Genomic DNA, 18,223 nt, shown 5'->3' on the forward strand with positions numbered 1-18,223 from the left:
ATTCTCAAAATTGCAAGGCATGACTATAGGAAGCAGCCTTTGTAGATAATTTTTGTGTACCACACCCCCACTTTAAAGATAATATAGTTTAGGGAATTTCTTTATTTGAAAGTTATAATATAACCTACACTCAACTACAAGCCATGCACATTAACAAGCTCGTAAGAAGATTTCTTCAAAAAGCCACAGCGTAAATAACACTCATTTATTTCTAACAACTCCTCAGTCCAGCCCTAGGAACTAAACATAGCAAACACTTGGCATGCTGTGATCAATAGCTCATTTTTAGCAAATCAGAATCCTTAAAGAAGAAAAAAAAATGTTCTGCATCGTAGCTTATCTTCCCATATCCCACTTCACTAACAGTATCAAACCCCAAATGCTTAAATACAGAAGAGAAAGTTCTATCGGAGTTGGTGGAATTTAGGATTGTGGTTCAAAACTGAAATTCCATTGTCAAGTGAATGATATGTTTCAATACCACCTGTCATTCATTAACAACTTTACCCTGAAATCTTCTTTGCCTAAAGCCCAAGATGTCACAGATGTCTGATGTCACAGATCAGCTAAAGGAAATTCATGAGAACATAAGAAGAGCCCTATTAGTGCATTTGGTCCAGCATCCTGTTCCCATGGTTACCAACCAGGTATCTGATGGAAACCCACAAGCAGAACATGAGCAGAACAGCAGTCTCCTCAACCATGCTCTCCAGCAACTGGTAGCAAAAAAAAGGCATATTGCCTACTGTATAGATGTAGCAAATGACCATTATGAGTAACAGTCATCATCAGTATAACTCAGCGGCCATCACTACAACCTGTGACATCAAATGCCATTATTTAAGATTGTGCTATGTCAGTGAGTATTGTATTTTCCCACGTATAAGACGCCCCCATGTATAAGATGCCTCCTATTTTTGGGGACTCAAATTTAAGGAAATGGGGGGAGATGGCAGAGAGTTGTTGAGCTTTTTTGTGGAGGATTGCCCAGGGTTCTGGAGCTTTTTAAAGGCGAATTGCATTGCAAAATCCATTTCTTGTCTGTCCCCTCGCCAGCAGAAGCTGCCAATTGCCCACCAAATTGCCACAGCGTCAGCCAATCAACACCAGCCATTGACACAGCAACCAATAACACACCCAATAGCCACTGACAGCCACAGCAGCAGCCAATCAAATGTCCACCCTATGCACTATCCATGTATAAGACGACCCCCACTTTTTAGCATAATTTTTAAAGAAAAAAACTTAGTCTTATAAATGGAAAAGTACGGTACTTCCTTTTGCATTTCCTGGATCTCCTGAATATTCTGTTTCTCTTGATGACCCCTGGTTCTCATATTTGGAGAGAGGGAGAAAAACTTCTGTCTACTTTCTCCACACCATACAGAAATTTATTCACCTCTTTCATGCTCCCAACCTCACACCCAAAATTACTTGGCTTTTTTGATATATGAAGCAGCAAACAGCATGCCAGAGACCAGGGGGGCAGAATCAGTAAAGAAGGGAGATAAAGTATGCATTTTTCTTTAAGTCATATTATTTTTTAAAGTATTGTCTCCAATTGTACCATACCACAATCCCACGGGGGGGGGGGGACGACAAGATTTTATATATTTAAAGAAAGCAAAACAAAACAACTAGTATTTTATAATTTTCTCTTTTTCAAAAAAAATGTGATCTGGCACAGGAGGTGCAGAAAAACTAACATGTTGTCCAGACTTTACTCAACACAAAATCCATCACTGGAGTAATGTCCCTGGTCTGTGCCATCTTTGCTGCTTTTCTTCTTGCTACGTACTACAAACGATGTAATCTTAAAATCCATGTGAAATGGCAGGAAGGTAAGTAGAGTAGCTAACACCGGCTTTATAGAAATTAAGTTGATATATTGCAACAAGTGACTCCCTTGTATATAGAAGATGAGCAAAATATTAAACCATTGGGTTGTAAATTAAGGTGACTTACACTTGAAGGACAGTTCTGGGATCACCCACTTCTCCTCCATCACCAATTGTTAGTGTGTCATAGCCAATCTCCAGATCAAATTCTTCAAAATTAATCTGGATAACCTAGCGGGAAAAATAAAACATGTACTTAAAGCATCTACATTTATATTACTTTATCAGCATGGAATCCACATGTTTTTCAGACTCTCATATTTTATTTGTATAAACAAGTCATTTGTCCAAGAAAGAAAATAATGGAAGTATACGGGGCAATAATTTACCCCTTTCTTGCAATACAATAGAACCCCTAAGGCCAGTTTTCCAATTTAAATGCAGAAGTTTTACCTTTTTAATAAGCTGAAGTTAAACGAAAGTGTCAGAGTCAAGAATTTTATTACGCATCAGTAGTGGAAACTATAACATTTTTCTTTTTAAGCATACTTTGTTTGCAGAAGCTAATGCACGTACAAACATATCGAAAATTCATACAGATAGATGCAAGGGGGGGGAGATATTTATTCTCACTTAAAAAAAATATGAAATGCAGATATAACATGGCAGCTGCAATTATAACCTGTCATTATTCACAGTAAATCAAACAATTGACAGTATTGAATTCAGTGGGGTTTACTTCTACATCATGAGCCTGAGCTTCACTTCGAAGTTGCATATGCTAGAGGGATAGCATGAGGAAGCCTCAAAGGCATGAGGATGCCAACTTAGAAACACTAGGATAGTTTTCTGGTTTTGCTCAGAGACCAGTATTCCTACGAGAGAAACTGGAACACACTTCTAAATTAGAAAGTAAGCTGAGAGACAAACACAAAGTAGGCAGGAGAGTGAGAATCCCACGAGGAAGACGAACCAAATCCAAAGGCTTGTCAGTCTCAAAGGACTCCTAATTAATGTGTAGTTTTAAGTCCATTTTATTCTCTGCTTTAGTAATAATTGATTTTTCAATACTTGTTTTTTATTGTTGCAAACAGCTTTGGAGGGGGGTTGTCTAGAAAATTGCTATATAAATATTTTAATATTTTTTTGTGCAGGTATGTGTGTGTGTGTGTGTGCTTTAATTAACAGTGTTCTTCTAGTTCTCTTTTCCAGATTTCCCCTCCCATTTGTCCTAATGGGATTGCCATACTCGAGATCTCTTTTCTAAGGGCATGCTGAGGGAATATGAAGAATTTGGATCCAGTGGTTTCAAAGGCTCCTCCATCCACCCTCAAAACTCATATGGTACCACGATCAGAGCACTCTCCAAGGGCAAAGTCCTCAAGACCATAAGATTGGTATACTATACATGTTTAGCATCACGCTGCTCCATTACCCGGGCCAAATAATTCACAACACTAAATTATGGCAAAAAGAACTCTGGCAGCATTCCTAAAATGATTTTTGAAGTTACAAAGCATAATTTTTAATTACCCCCTTGCCTGAAAATCTAAAGTTGTTAGACTGAAAATGAAATGGTTTGCCAACTGTTCAAACCGTTGGAGGGTATCAATGTTAACTTAGAGACAACTGACTGTGACCTGATAATTCCTGTAACAAATTTGATATAAAGCACACAATCTATCTCTGCATGTATGTATGTACAGTATGTATGTATGTATGTATGTATGTATGTATGTATGTATTCATATTTATGGACTAGGGATTTTGTCCAGTTATGTTACCTATATTGGGGGGAGGGTACCCACAGATCATTGCTGTAAGGCTTTCCACATTGCACATTAATGGAAATCCTAGAGAATAATAATAATAAAAAATATCTACAGCAGGGATGGGAGCCTGTGGCTCTTTATTTGTGCAGATCATACCATTCCTGACCCACTGGCCATACTGGCTAGAGCTATTTACTTAACTGACCTGGAACAATCTATCAGAGAAAGGGCTGCCGCCCATGGGACAGAGGGTCATTGATGAATGATAATCCAGCTTCTACCTAGGGTTTTAATAGGTCACAAGATTTTATGGTAACTATATTTGTAATGTATTTTTGTCGGTGTTCGTCATTTGATGCTATGGCCTGTCGGCTACGCAAATAAAGTCTATTGATTGATTGAGCTGATGGGAGTTGGAGTTCACTAAAATCTGGAATGTCACAGTTTCCTGAGATACGTATTACTACAACTAAATCTTTTCCTCATTATCTGGTCTTTAAGGGGCATAGAAAGCACCTACATTAGATCTGAGCTTGGACAAAGCCCCAAACTGACATTAAGGGCAGAAAGGTCATTATTTCACTCCCTACAGAGCATCGATGCAAATTGTGCGCTGAAATGCGATGTCTGAAATAACTGAAAGCTATAAGGCAACCAGCGCTATGGGTTGCAACATACCACACTAGAGTTTTAAATCATCACAGGGCTTTGCAAGTGAACCCAAATAAATAATTTTAAATCAGTATTCAGAAAACCAGTAACTTTTCATATTAAGGTTTATTGCGTATCATACACAATCCCAGTTACTTTCTACTCTATACATATTTTCACAAAAGTGAGGTTGAGATATTAAATCAGTCTCAGTAGCCGTTTATGTACTCTCTAAACAATAGAACTTATGTAAATAAGCATCACTTTAAACAAACAAAAGTTAATTAATTACTCAGATTAATTGAAAACCAAGATAGAATCCATATTGGGAAATCAACAAAAACAAAATGCAAATATATCATCCAGCAAACAGAAAATGTGCTCCCCTTTAGTTAAATAAACAAATTTGCATATATAATTTCTATACAACCAAAGGAATCAATTACTTTTTGTTTTATGAAAGCTGAAATTATTGTTGGATGTATTGCTTTTATTATTCAGGCTTTCATGGAATATGGTGGTTTGAGACTCTCTAAAAACTTTGCATATATTAACATTTTTAATGTGTCTTCTATAAGCCCGAGCCATCAAATTAGAACATAATTGTTAAACATTTTAAGGCTATTTCTATCTATGCAGAATACAGCACAAAGCTTTTAACTCATCTGAAATTTCACATTTAAAGTTCATTTATGAGAGCTGCAACATATATCTCAACACCTCTCATTATTTCCAATGACTTGCAGTGGGGCATGTGAATGGTCTCCATTGGAAAGCAGTGTGTTGAATGTGACGTGACACTATTTAGAAGCCCTTATTATTTAATGTGCAGCCATTAGATGAGCTTGCAATTGAGAGCTGAGCCTTAGGATCAATTGTCATTCATTTTTTGTACAGTGCTTGGGTATGCATCTAGTTTGAGAGAGAAGGGGGATTCGAGAACGCAAAGAAGGAAAATGTGTCCTGCTTAGGTTGCTGATATTAATATACTTCAACTGATTTGGGATCAGGATGACTGATTACTCCCAGGTAAGGAGACACAGAATATATTTATGACATAATACATTTTAATGAAATCCTGTCGTTAGATTGACAGGTTACACTTCCATTACAATTTATTAGAAAGCAAATCCCACAACGAAAATGGTTGTGCTTTATTATAGCCAATTACTCACCACAAGTATTATTTTAAAAAATGTTCTAAGCTGGTGGTATACAGAATCTATTTATTAGAGGATTAGGTGGCAATTTAGAATTTGTGATTGGAATGATTGATTTCCTTAAAACTAAAACGTTTTATGTAGACAAGAGCCTTCTTTAAATAGCTTACCTGAAGTCAAGAAATACAGCTGTGACACCAAGCATTTGCAGAACATGCATTACTTATTCCATTAATGCTATACAGACACAACATGGTGGAAAGGACATCAAGATAAATTGTAGTGCAATCCTATACATGTATGACAAGTGCCTCCCTTCTCTATGTTGTTTAGTCATTTAGTTGTGTCCGACTCTTCGTGTACCCATGGACCAGAGCATGCCAGGCACTTCTGTCTTCCACTGCCTCTCGCAGTTTGGTCAAACTCATGCTGGTAGCTGCGAGAACACTGTCCAGCCATCTTGTCCTCTGTCATTCCCTTCTCCTTGTGCCCCCATCCTTCCCAACATCAGGGTCTTTTCCAGGGAGTCTTATCTTCTCATGAGGTGGCCAAAGTCTTGGAGCCTCAGCTTCAGGAGCACTCAGGGCTGATTTCCTTCAGAATGGATAGGCTTGATCTTCTTGCAGTCCATGGGACTCTCAAGAGTCTCCTCCAGCACCATAATTCAAAGGCAGCACCATAATTCAAAAGCTCTCTCTATATGGAATTATAAATGATTTTTTTTCTGCCCTGAAATTTGCCTTCCATGTATGATTTGTTTCTGCCCTGAAATTTGCCTTCCATGTATGTGCTTATTTTCCCACCTATAACTTACAATTTCTATCTCCTGCCCTTTATTTCCTGCGTAACAAGATCTATCTCACTTCTCTTTCCTTGTTCAAGTTTATTTTCACATAACTTCCAGTTTGGGCTTATTTCCCATATTACTTTTTTCCAACCTATGTTGAAATTGGTTGGAAAAAAGCACATATATATATACAAACGGAGATAACCAGAGAGCAACTTAACTTGTTTTCTTATCATCTCAGGGCACTTCCATGTATGATTCAGTCACATACTGGCAAATTCAGTTTGTGCAATTATAGTTGATTGAGAGGTAATACACAAAAATCCCATTTTAAACATGCACACATTTCTCAGCATTCTAGTGACCACAGCATGTTAGCTCTTTAAACACCAGCACCAATTTATCTGCCTGCCTTGAGGTATCAGTATCCATGTTATGCTTGTTCTGTGGTATTCACTTCCAGGCATATGAGTTTAGGTTTGTAGCTTCACAGAGTTACTTATGGTAAGTGGGTGGCACTGTGGTCTAAACCACTGAGCCTCTTGGGCTTGCCAATCAGAAGGTCGGTGGTTCGAATCCCCGCAATTGGGTGAGCTCCCGTTGCTCTGTCCCAGCACCTGCCAACCTAGCAGTTCGAAAGCACACCAGTGGAAGGAAGGTAAACAGCATTTCCATGGGCTCTAGATTTTGTCACAGTGTTCCATTGCACCAGAAGCAGTTTAGACATGCTGGCCACATGACTCGGAAAGCTGTCTGTGGACAAATGCCAGCTCCCTCACCCTGAAAGCGAGATGAGTGCTTCAACCCCATAGTCACCTTTGACTGGACTTAACCTTACTTATGGTTACCACAAAAAACCTTAAAATCAAATTGTAAAATGGGTAACAGCTTCTGAGCAGCTAAAATTAACTATCAAAGCAAGAACTAGCATCAGAACCAGATATATCCAGACATATTCTGATAGCTATTGAGGATTCATGGGTGCTTACATCTAACCTAAATCATGCTGAATGGGCTACTCATTGTCAACTCAGATTCTACCTTGTGTTGCAGGTGCACCCAAGGCACCAGCTATTGATTCCCCCCCCATGACCTTATGTGATGTTTCATTTGGAGTACGGTGGCAAATTTAAAGTGCCAGGAACATCACAGCCACCTCACTGCAGATTACAATTCTGCTGTTGTCCATCACGGGCAAGCACAATGAAGGCATCACTGATGTTGAATGAGATGGTACTTTGCTGGAGACCCGTCAAATGTGCATCCAGCTCTGATCAGAGAGGTATGGCTCAGGGTTACTTTATACATTGATGTATGTACATCAGCTGATAGCATATATGTAAAAAGAAAATCATTATGCCTGACATAATACATCTGTAATGGCTCTTTCACACCTGCAAGTCATAACATTATGTCGCAATCACCAAATGATGAACATCTATGTCTGAAGTTTCCCTCCCACTGCAAGGCAGCTGAGCGATCAGGCCGTGAAGCTTTATTAGGCTTTTATGAATCTAAAATACAATCATAACTACAAGTATTTCAAACTGTGAAGATTAGGCACTTCCTAATACTCAACAGTACCATTTCTGATTGTGGCTAAATTTATTCATAACAAAAAAATGATTTTTTTGAAGAAAGCTTTGCAATTTATAATGTTGTAATGATGTGTACATAGTTTTAATGTAACACTGGTGAAATTACAAATTAATTATCCCTTCTCACAGCCCTTTGGCCTTCACTCACTGAGGTCATGGAGTATTTGGGAAAATAAATAAAACATGGCATTTGTGCATTCATCTTTCCTTCAAAATAGGGCATGTGCAATTTATGTATGGTTGTAACTAAGCCACTACCAAAACTAAAATCTGGTACACACTCAGTCCAATACATCCCAATGACTACCAGTACATGCTGATTACTAAATTATGTTTGATAACTGGCATTTTTTTGTAATTAATGGCCAGAACATAAAACATGAATTCCTAACAGAAACTGAGATCACTACACATAGCAAACTGGGTTTCTGGGAACTGTTGCTGTTTCAGGAAAAATCTATAGGCACTTATTATTATTATTATTAAAATTTGTATACTGCCCTTCATTCAAAGATTACAGGGAGGTCCACAATATAAAAATACAAAACAAGAACACAAAACCTTAAAGAAAAACTAACAACTGAGTATTATCTAAGGCTGATTTCCTCCAGGCAGTTGTAGTATATATATATAATTCCTTTTACCAAACATGCTAGCAATATTCTTGAGGATTTTAATGGTTATACAGTGGTACCTCAGGTTAAATACTTAATTCGTTCCGGAGGTCCGTTCTTAACCTTAAACTGTTATTAACCTGAAGCACCACTTTAGCTAATGGGGCCTCCTGCTGCCGCTGCACCGCCGGAACACAATTTCTGTTCTCATCCTGAAGCAAAATTCTTAACCTGAAGCACTATTTCTGGGTTAGCGGAGTCTGTAACCTGAAGCGTATGTAACCCGAGGTACCACTGTACTGTATTACCATTCAGAAGAAGAATCTGTTTCCACAACAACAGTAAGGTAGGGCAGCATGGAACAACTAGCAATATAGTTACAATATATTTTGATACACTGTCTTTTTAGGCAAAGATTTACCACTCTGCTCCCATTACACTTATAGCTCACATCAGCATCCCCACCACTTTTTCCCTGTCACAATGCAGCACAAGTGCAGTTATACAAACAAATCATATTTTATATGTCAGTGCTGTGTTCTGCTAGAGCTCTGAATCCTGGCAGCTGTGAGACTTTTCTCTGAAGAGCTGCAAATAGAAGTGAGCTCTAAGTGTAATGGTGAAAGTGACATATAATGGTAAGTTAAGCAAATTGTACTTTGCCAGTCCACTCATGATTGGTGCAGCATTTCTGTGCACAGCCAAAATATCACCTCCAAAACTAGGGAGTAAGAGGGGAAACAATGGACCGTAAGGCATTGAAGGGACACTGTCTCGATTCCTCACAATACTTCACAGCAACAAAAAAATAGTGTGATTCCCAGAGAAAACAGGTTTGTGTCGAAGCAACCCATGTTCTGATATTTGTAATTTCAGCTACACCAAGCAGCAGTAGGCATTTATGGAAGCAATCAGCAGAGTGGGCCTATGTCATCAGAAAGCAACCTTATCAGATTTATAAGAGAGTGAAACACTTTCATGATGATAATTCCATAAACGGAAGTGGTGATAATTTAATTCCTACGAATGTGTTGCTGCAGATGTAATCAGCTTCAGTAAAAATTACTTTTTTGTGTGCGTTTCTTTGGATGTGCTGCTGCAGATGCAATCAGCTTCAGTAAAAATTACTTTAGTGTGATTGAGCTGCATTTATTCAGTGTTTACAATAAATACAAAATTGGCTGGCATGTTAACAATTGCTGCAGACTATTTGCTGGAATGAGTCCTACCCTCTGTTATTATTAACCATCTTGCAGATTTGTACAGTAGCAATGGATATGTTACTTCTAGTTAACAAGGGGTCAGTATCTTCGCCCAGACTTACTACAGTTATGGTGTCAGTATCACTTCTGCTCTCTTCAGTTACTGTACTGAATTATACCAGTTTAAACACAATGATATTTCTTATCTAATCCAACTGAAAAGGTGAGATTGAGAAGCTTGACTTGACAGAAACACATTCAAATCTCCTGGCAGACACCTTCACAATGAAGGGGCTTCCTTTGACCCCAGATTAATTCTAGCAACTGTGCATTCATTCACAGTGACCATGTTTTCTTTTCAAATAGTCTGATTTCCCACCCATCAGAAAGAATATCAGGGCTGAGTTTGTACTGATGCAATGTATCTCCCAAGGCAAGACAAAGAAACAAACCATCAAACCTTACTGTATGAACCCATTTTCAAAGCAAAACTTATAAAGAATTTTAAAACAACAACCCAACAGCACTCTGGTCCAGCGCTTTTGTAACAGAATATCACACTACAGCGGAGATGAGATGCATGTTACTTTGTTGTTGTTGTTTAGTCGTTTAGTCGTCTCCGACTCTTCGTGAGCACGCCAGGCACTCCTGCTTCCACTGCCTCCTGCAGTTTGGTCAAACTCATGCTGGTAGCTTCAAGAACACTGCCCAGCCACCTCGTCCTCTGTCATCCCCTTCTCCTTGTGCCCTCCATCTTTCGCAACATCAGGGTCTTTTCCAGGGAGTCTTCTCTTCTCATGAGGTGGCCAAAGTATTGGAGCCTCAGCTTCAGGATCTGTCCTTCCAGTGAGAACTCAGGGCTGATTTCCTTCAGAATGGATAGGTTTGATCTTCTTGCAGTCCATGGGACTCTCAAGAGTCTCCTCCAGCACCATAATTCAAAAGCATAAATTCTTTGGCAACCAGCCTTCTTTATGGTCCAGCTCTCACTTCCAAACATCACTACTGGGAAAACCATAGCTTTTACTATACCAGGGGTCTGCAACCTTTAAGACAAAAAGAGCCACTTGGACCCGTTTCCGAAAAAACAACAACAACTGGGAGCCGCAAAAACATTGCAACATTTAAAACAAATATAACACTGCATATATTGCATATATCTGGCCTTAATGCTATATATACAGGATCGTGCAGTCAGCTGTCAATCTCAAGAAAAAAGGACAAATTAATAGCTAATTAAAATATTTAATTTACAACCAGGTAACCAGGTTAATGGGACTTTTGCTCCTGAACCTCAGTGCTCAGTGTCTGCACATCAGGGCTGTAAGACGTCACCTTCATTTTCACACAGGCTTGCAAGCTGTCATCTGTGAGGCGTGATCGGTGTTTGTTTTTAATATAGTTCATGTTGGAGAAGACCTGCTCACATACATATGTGGAAGAGGCCACAAGGGCCATCGAGTCCAACCCCCTGCCAAGCAGGAAACACCATCAGAGCACTCCTGAGATATGGTTGTCAAGCCTCTGCTTAAAGACCTCCAAAGAAGGAGACTCCACCACACTCCTTGGCAGCAATTCACCAAACTTTCACCAAACTTTCCCCTGCTTAAGTTTAAAAAGGGGCTTCGCTTAAAAAGGGGCTTTAGGCAACTAACTCCACGTGGAATTCCACGCGACCGCGACTGCATAATCAATGCCACAAAATGCCAAAGAAAATTAACCAGGGCCCCAGTGAACCATAAATCATAATCAGTGCCTGATGTAAATAATAATTAATAATGAGGGCCCAATGTCAGCCTCGTCATTATAAAAATAATCCCTCTCTTCGCGCCGCCCAGCCTCCCAAGAAAAAAAAACCCACTTCAAACGGTCACAAAGCACAAATTCCAAGCGACTGCAACTTGCTATGCCCAATAACCAATGCCCCAAAATGCCACAGAAAATTAATCAGGGCCCCAGTGTACCATAAATCATAATCAGTGCCTGATGTTACTAATATATAATAATGAGGCATTCGTCATTATAAAAATACATGTTTTGACACTTTTTATTATTTCTTTGTTTGACCCCTCAGAATTACTCCTCCTCATAGAAATAAACATTAAATTAACAAGTTACCTTTTTTTGAGTGTGTGTTCTTCACTCCCCTTCAAAACAGTGACCAGTGTATATGCCCCCTTTCAATGCAGTGACCAGTGTATATGCCCCCTTTCAATGCAGCCTGCTTACAAAGGCGGGACGACAAAGACCAGCAATAAGCTGTTGCATAACATTCCCCAAAAACTTTCCCCTGCTTAAGTTTAAAAAGGGGCTTCAGGCAACTAACTCCCACGTGGAATTTCCTATAGTAAGATGGCGGCCGCCTCAGAAGACCACATGGGCAGATAAGATGGCTGCTGGGACGATCCGGTTACCCAGCAACAGCACAGCTGATTCCGACGCTTTTGAAAGCAGCCGGCAAAGCAAGTGTTGGAGCTCCGAAGCCACAATGCTGCGCATGTGACCAAATAGCGAGGACTTACTTTGCTAGAGACAAGCCCCGACCCTACCACAAGCCTCCCTCTCTTCGCGCCGCCCAGTCTCCCAAGAAAAAAACCCCACCTCAAACAGTCACAAAGCACAAATCAGTAAACATAATAAACATTAAATTAACAAGTTACCTTTTTTTGCGTGTGTGTTCTTCACTCCCCTTCAAAACAGTGACCAGTTTTGAACAGTGGCTTCAGGCAACTAACTCCTCCGCCGCCTCCCCTCGCGCCCTCGCCTCGCCCCCGCCCCTCGCCTCCTTCCCTCACGCCCGCCCCTCGCCCCCGCCCCTCGCCTCCTTCCCTCGCGCCGGCCCCCGCCTCCTCGCCCCCGCCCCTCGCCTCCTTCCCTCACGCCCGCCCCTCGCCCCCGCCCCTCGCCTCCTTCCCTCGCGCCGGCCCCCGCCTCCTCGCCCCCGCCCCTCGCCTCCTTCCCTCACACCCGCCCCTCGCCCCCGCCCCTCGCCTCCTTCCCTCGCACCGGCCCCCGCCTCCTCGCCCCCGCCCCTCGCCTCCTTCCCTTGCGCCCGTCCGCCTCCTCGCCCCCGCCCCTCGCCTCCTTCCCTCGCGCCCTCGCGCCCGCCCCTCGCCTCCTTCCCTCGCCTCCTTCCCTCGCCTCCTCCCCTCGCCTCCTCCCCTCGCGCCTCTGCCCCGGAGCCGCAGCAAAGGCTTTAAAGAGCCGCATGCGGCTCTGGAGCCGCAGGTTGCTGACCCCCGTACTATACGGACCTTTGTTGGCAAGGTGATGTCTCTGCTTTTTAAGATGCTGTCTAGGTTTGTCATGTTTAAAACACACATTTAACAAGTAAACCATGTTTAGATGTTTATAGCCATAATCTACAACCCTGACTAGTCACCTTGCTTTGGAGAAATGCATGAGGAAAGGAGTGGGCAGAAGCCAATGCTTCCCACCCCCCAAGAAAAAATCCAGTCCCCTAAGCCTCCTATAAACTCATTCCCCCATTTCTCAGAGATCAGCACTTCTGCCTGTGCCACAGACTATCCCACTCGGAAAAGTCTTTTCAGAGAGCTCAGAGAACTGCCTTGGAAAGAACAGGCAGGAAAGTCAACTTTCACCACCCATACCCCACCCTTGGCATTTCTCTGGATCCAACTTACTGACGCAACAACTTTTTGTGAGCAATGCCTTTACAGAAATGACGTTTGTAAAATATTAAAGAGATTGTAATATTTGTTGGATGTTCCCTGCAACCACTGCTTTGAAATAAAGAAAGGAACTGAGAAGCTTGTTTTCTAGAAATATTTATTATCTAATTGATCCCTAATTAATTTATCTAAATTAAAGAGCAGGAGGATTTGCCCAAGGACAGATGCTGAAACACTACTCCTCCAACAGAGCTGAGATTTCAGCTCCACTGCTGTGAAAATGACTATTTTTGTTACTGCAAAGCAATGTGGGTTCTTTCCAATGACAATTCCAGAAAGATGTCCTGTCATGGCACTGCAACTATACTATGAAATATTTGGCACTGCAAGGGATTGATTCCCCACCCTACCCCCGAAATGACACTTTATGTTGTCTTTTGAAACTCTTACTTATGACATCTTTGACCACCTTCCTGAGTCTCATATCAAAAACAGGCACTCTGCTGTTATGAACAGAATGGTAACAGTTATTTAACTATATGTCACAGACAGCTAGAGAGCATATGAGGACAGTCTATGGCGGCTCACTGAAGTTGGGTACTCCAGATCACAGTTTTCAGTGCCATGTTTGACTTGCATTGAATCCTGCCATTGTAGGACTGAGAGACTTACGGTATGCACTTCGCATAGTCAGAGTTGATGTGTTGCTTTAACACTTGATGAAATGCAGGAATGAGAAGTAAAGCATAGTGGAGAGCCAGAGCTTAAATACAAGCAAAAATGTTAAGAAGAAAATTAATGTGCAGAAGACTTAGAAATTACAGGGTGTCACCGCAAATATTTTCAGCTCTAAGAACTTAACAAGTAGTTTGGCCACTTCATGCTTCTTAACAGTGATTTATTTCCTTTGTGTTAATGCATGAGGTTTGTCTCTCTTTTTTTTGTCATGATAGGAATTATTAATAAATTATAGAAAATATTTATCTTTACACAGCAGGATATTTTCCCCTGCATAAATAATTCCTTTGCTGTATTCTCAATTTGGTATAAAATATTATCAACAGTCTAAATTATGCATACTGAAAAAGTCACTGAAGATCTCTTCTGCACTCACAAAATAACGCAGCTTCTGCTAGAAATATTACTGTGGATTTGAGGAATATAGGGTTGTTTCCCCATTTTAAAATAAAAAAAAAACATTGGTGAATTGTCTCTCTCTTGTCTGTCTCTCTTTGAGCCAGTGCAAACACTGGCTCATTATAAAACATGGTGGGAAATGATTGCACATTCCTTCTCCTTCCACTCCTTCCATTTATCTTACCAGCATGTCCCTTCTGCTTATCTTCTTAGCACTAATCACGACTTCTTGTTACAAATATATGTAACTGTGGAAACCATGGTTAACATCAACCAGGATACCACTAGAGTATCAGTTGGAATCAGCTTTGTACTGCTTCCTTTTTTTGCTAGACTTCTGCAAACCTGCAAAGGTGAATCTGTTGAGAACATAAATATCTTCCAAAGTTCTGATTGCACTGCAGACATATGTTGTTCAAGGAAGACTATGGAAAGCAACTGTAATATATGAACTGGAATCTCAGAAACTTAGTGTGGAGGCATGTCTGTGCACACAGCCAAAAGCAACCACCTGCCACCCCTTCCAGATATATTCCAAGCAGAGAAACCAATGCTCACACTTTCAAATTGCATTCTTTCCTTCTGTAGCCGGGGACTCTGGATGCCTTGTGTTATGCCACCAGTTCCTAATCTACATATGCATCTGAATGATTTATTTTTATTCATCATATGTTAGGAATCAATCAAAAGAAAAAAAAGTTAGCAGATCTAAATGCAGAGGGACAAAAAAAAGTACTGAAAGGATAGCAATGTAGACTGTAAGAAATTCCAAGGGACCTCTGCACTGTTACCATTTCAATCATAGACTGGCAAAATAAAGTTGATTTGGAGCTCCCCACCCCCCCACCCCCGTCCAAAAAAAGCCCACAAACTTTCTGTGATAAGGCAAAACTAACAGGAAAATGCATTGGAATGTGTGGAATAGTACTTGGTTTATTTGACATTACAAACCTCCCTGCAAACAAATCAGGCTGAATGCTCTGTAAATAGCTGACATCATCTAAACTCCTCACAAACTTTCTGCAACATAAAAAATAAAAAAATCAAGATAAACGTTCAATAAAATGGGCATCTGAAGTGACCCAAAATGCTTTCTTCAAATCAATAGCATAAAATATGGTATACTAGTTTGGGGACAAAAAGTGTGCTGAAGCATCTTGCAGATATACACGACCATAGACACCTGCAGAAATGGTGCAAGAGTCATTATTCTTCCTAACCAAAGATAAATTTTCCACTTCCCAAACAAGTGGGCTAATGCAAAGGTTCTGCAAAGCAACAGGGAAAAGATGCTGCTCTCATTGTTATCTGGTGCCTTTCTGCTTTGTAATCAATAAGAGTTAGCATTTGACTTCCACCCACATGATTCTTCCTCCACAATTAGCTTTTATTTAACTTCTTTGCTTCCCAACACAAGAAACTGATATGAAAGTCACTACCGTCGTTCCAACCATTCTTTAAGCATTTGCCAGGGGATCAATAATGCCTTACGCTGTTACTACCTCAGAATATTTCTTGAGAAATTGCCTTAGAAGCAGGCATTTGAAACACACTGCAAAAAGGGGGGAAATGGAACATAAAAACATGGCTCATAAGAAAATTGGAAGCAGCCCTCATAGCCTTTCATTTCCTTTCTGCATAAGTAGATTTGCATTTCTCTTAGTTCCAAACTAGATGTTTGCCATATGCAGATACATATCTTGTTTTTGCCTTATTTCGTGCCTTAAATAATTACTAGTGTTGCACTGAAATCTCCCCTATTCATCTGGAGCTTACTTTCCCTGTGATAGAAAGAGATATTCCCCATTCTTGGGGCACTTTAGAATTCTGGTGGGTGCAGGGATTTGACCTTACTTCATCACTGTGAGGTTGATGAGGGTGGTTTGTGCTTTTTTCTCTTTCCCGTGAACAATTTTTCCAGCCATCTGCAGCCTCCTTGGCTGCTTGCATTTCCTGAGCTGAAAAAGCCCCATGGCAGGAATCACTTTACAATGTCTTTCCCTGAGATTTAACTGAGAATTTGAGAGTGTTGCAGAGTGCAGACCACTTGGGAGATTATTTGTATAATAAAAAGGGCATTTTCAAACACCCTTCAGCCACCTCAAAAGCAAGCAATGACACAGCACCCTATTATTTCTTTCAAAAGGCAAAAAAAATGTTTACTGAAGCCATGTATCAAGGAAAGAGAATTTTAACCTTAGGGCCAGACAACATGTGGCATGCTTATGTATTGAAGTCCTCACCTCAGCCTATTATATTTTATGTAAGGTTTGAGGTATCCCATCCAATTCAACACAGAACAGATTAAAAATGCAGTCTCCTTATATGGGTAAGTGGCTATTCAAGGGTGGGGTGTGATAGCATTTGTGAGGAAGCGCAAAACGTGTGTAAATGCCTGTGTCTCAAACCCATACTTTCTGGAATATGAACAGCTTTTTAGACAAAGGACATTTTTTAAAAAAATGCAGCTGGAAGAAGATGAGCAAGACTGATAAATCGAAATGACAAAAACACTACACAGATGTGACCAGTAAAAGCAGGAGGCTTGAAACATTGCCTTCATGCCTTGTGCCTGACACAGAAGGCCTTTTCATGTGTTCTCTTCTCATCTGAAAGGAATGACCATGGCCCCGCCCCCTTTGCCATGTTCCCATCGCAGTCCCACAGCCCTCTACTGTTAGGGACTAGACTGTGGAGGAATGGTGGGAGCTGCTGCCCCCTTCGCCTGAACCTTTCCAAGGGCAGGAGGACAGTATTGATTTAGAACAGTGGTTTGCAGAGGGACATAGTCCAGGGGGGAAAGCTGGGAAATACTGAGTGAGGAACAGCTAGAAGAGGGAACACCAAGAGAGAGACAGCATTCCAGACCGCTCCTTCACCTAGGACTAGACGGGCTTCGAGAGTGATAAAACAGAAAGCGCAACAGCAACAAGTTCAGATTACCTGACATAGGAGTGATATAGATTAATGGGGACAGAGGGGGTGAACCTTTACTGGGAGCAACACCATTTCTTAGAGAGATATGCATTCCTCTCTCGCTGTGATTATTAAAGAACTTATCTGGTAAGAACGTTCCTTTCGTTTGATCTGCTTATTTACTGCCACCAGGGGAGGGATCTGTTTCCCCAAAGCCTGACATCCACCCACTGGAAGGGTAAGTTCTCTGCTCCTGTAGGCTGGTTGCACAATTTAAAACCCTTGAAGATCAGGGCAGGGAGCCTACATGAACACACTACTGACTTTTACCTTCCAATGTGAGGAGGGCTATGGGGCGGGCAACAGGGATGCAACAGAAACAGCAAGGCTAGCATATGCCTGTGCATTGTCCTGTTCATCATGGAAGAGACATAAGATGTGAAGGGGGTTGTGCATCTCTGCTGACAGGCTAACCAAACAGAGAGGCAGAAAGAGCACACTGCAGTTTCTCCCACATCACAGAGCAGTAGTGACTGTGTGGGCACCACTGGCAGTGCTGTTGATGCTTACCTGGCATCCCAATGCCACACAATGTTGCCAAAAGAGAGAGGGACAGGGCAACAGGGAGACTACCTGAACAGGGAGTCTGCCTCCAAATCTTCTTAAACAGCAACAACACAAAGTTGGAAAGTCAAGTGAGCAACACAGCCCTGCCGGAACTGCCAACACCAGTAGCTACTGCTATTAAGGATACTATTGTTTATTCTATCTATTTATCTATCTATCTATCTATCTATCTATCTATCTATCTATCTTGCTCAGTCCCTGCTCCTGCCAACCTAGCAATTCGACAGCATGAAGTGCAAGTAGAAAAATAGGCACCGCTCTGGAGGGAAGGTAAAAGGTGTTTCCGTGC

At 41.0% G+C, this 18,223-nt stretch overlaps 1 protein-coding gene across 4 annotated transcripts in view; it reads right to left on the minus strand.

Moving 5' to 3' along the window:
- Positions 1–18,223, minus strand: part of CSMD3 (CUB and Sushi multiple domains 3) — a 603,606-nt gene that overhangs the window by 248,966 nt on the left and 336,417 nt on the right. For all 4 annotated transcript variants that reach the window (XM_082235380.1, XM_082235382.1, XM_082235381.1 and 1 more), the window contains one exon: positions 1,966–2,069. In XM_082235380.1, the coding sequence (XP_082091506.1) occupies positions 1,966–2,069 (104 nt within the window). The remainder of the gene's footprint in view (positions 1–1,965; positions 2,070–18,223) is intronic.

This window comes from Podarcis vaucheri (assembly GCF_965113315.1).
Source record: "Podarcis vaucheri genome assembly, chromosome: 8".
Taxonomy (NCBI): domain Eukaryota; kingdom Metazoa; phylum Chordata; class Lepidosauria; order Squamata; family Lacertidae; genus Podarcis; species Podarcis vaucheri.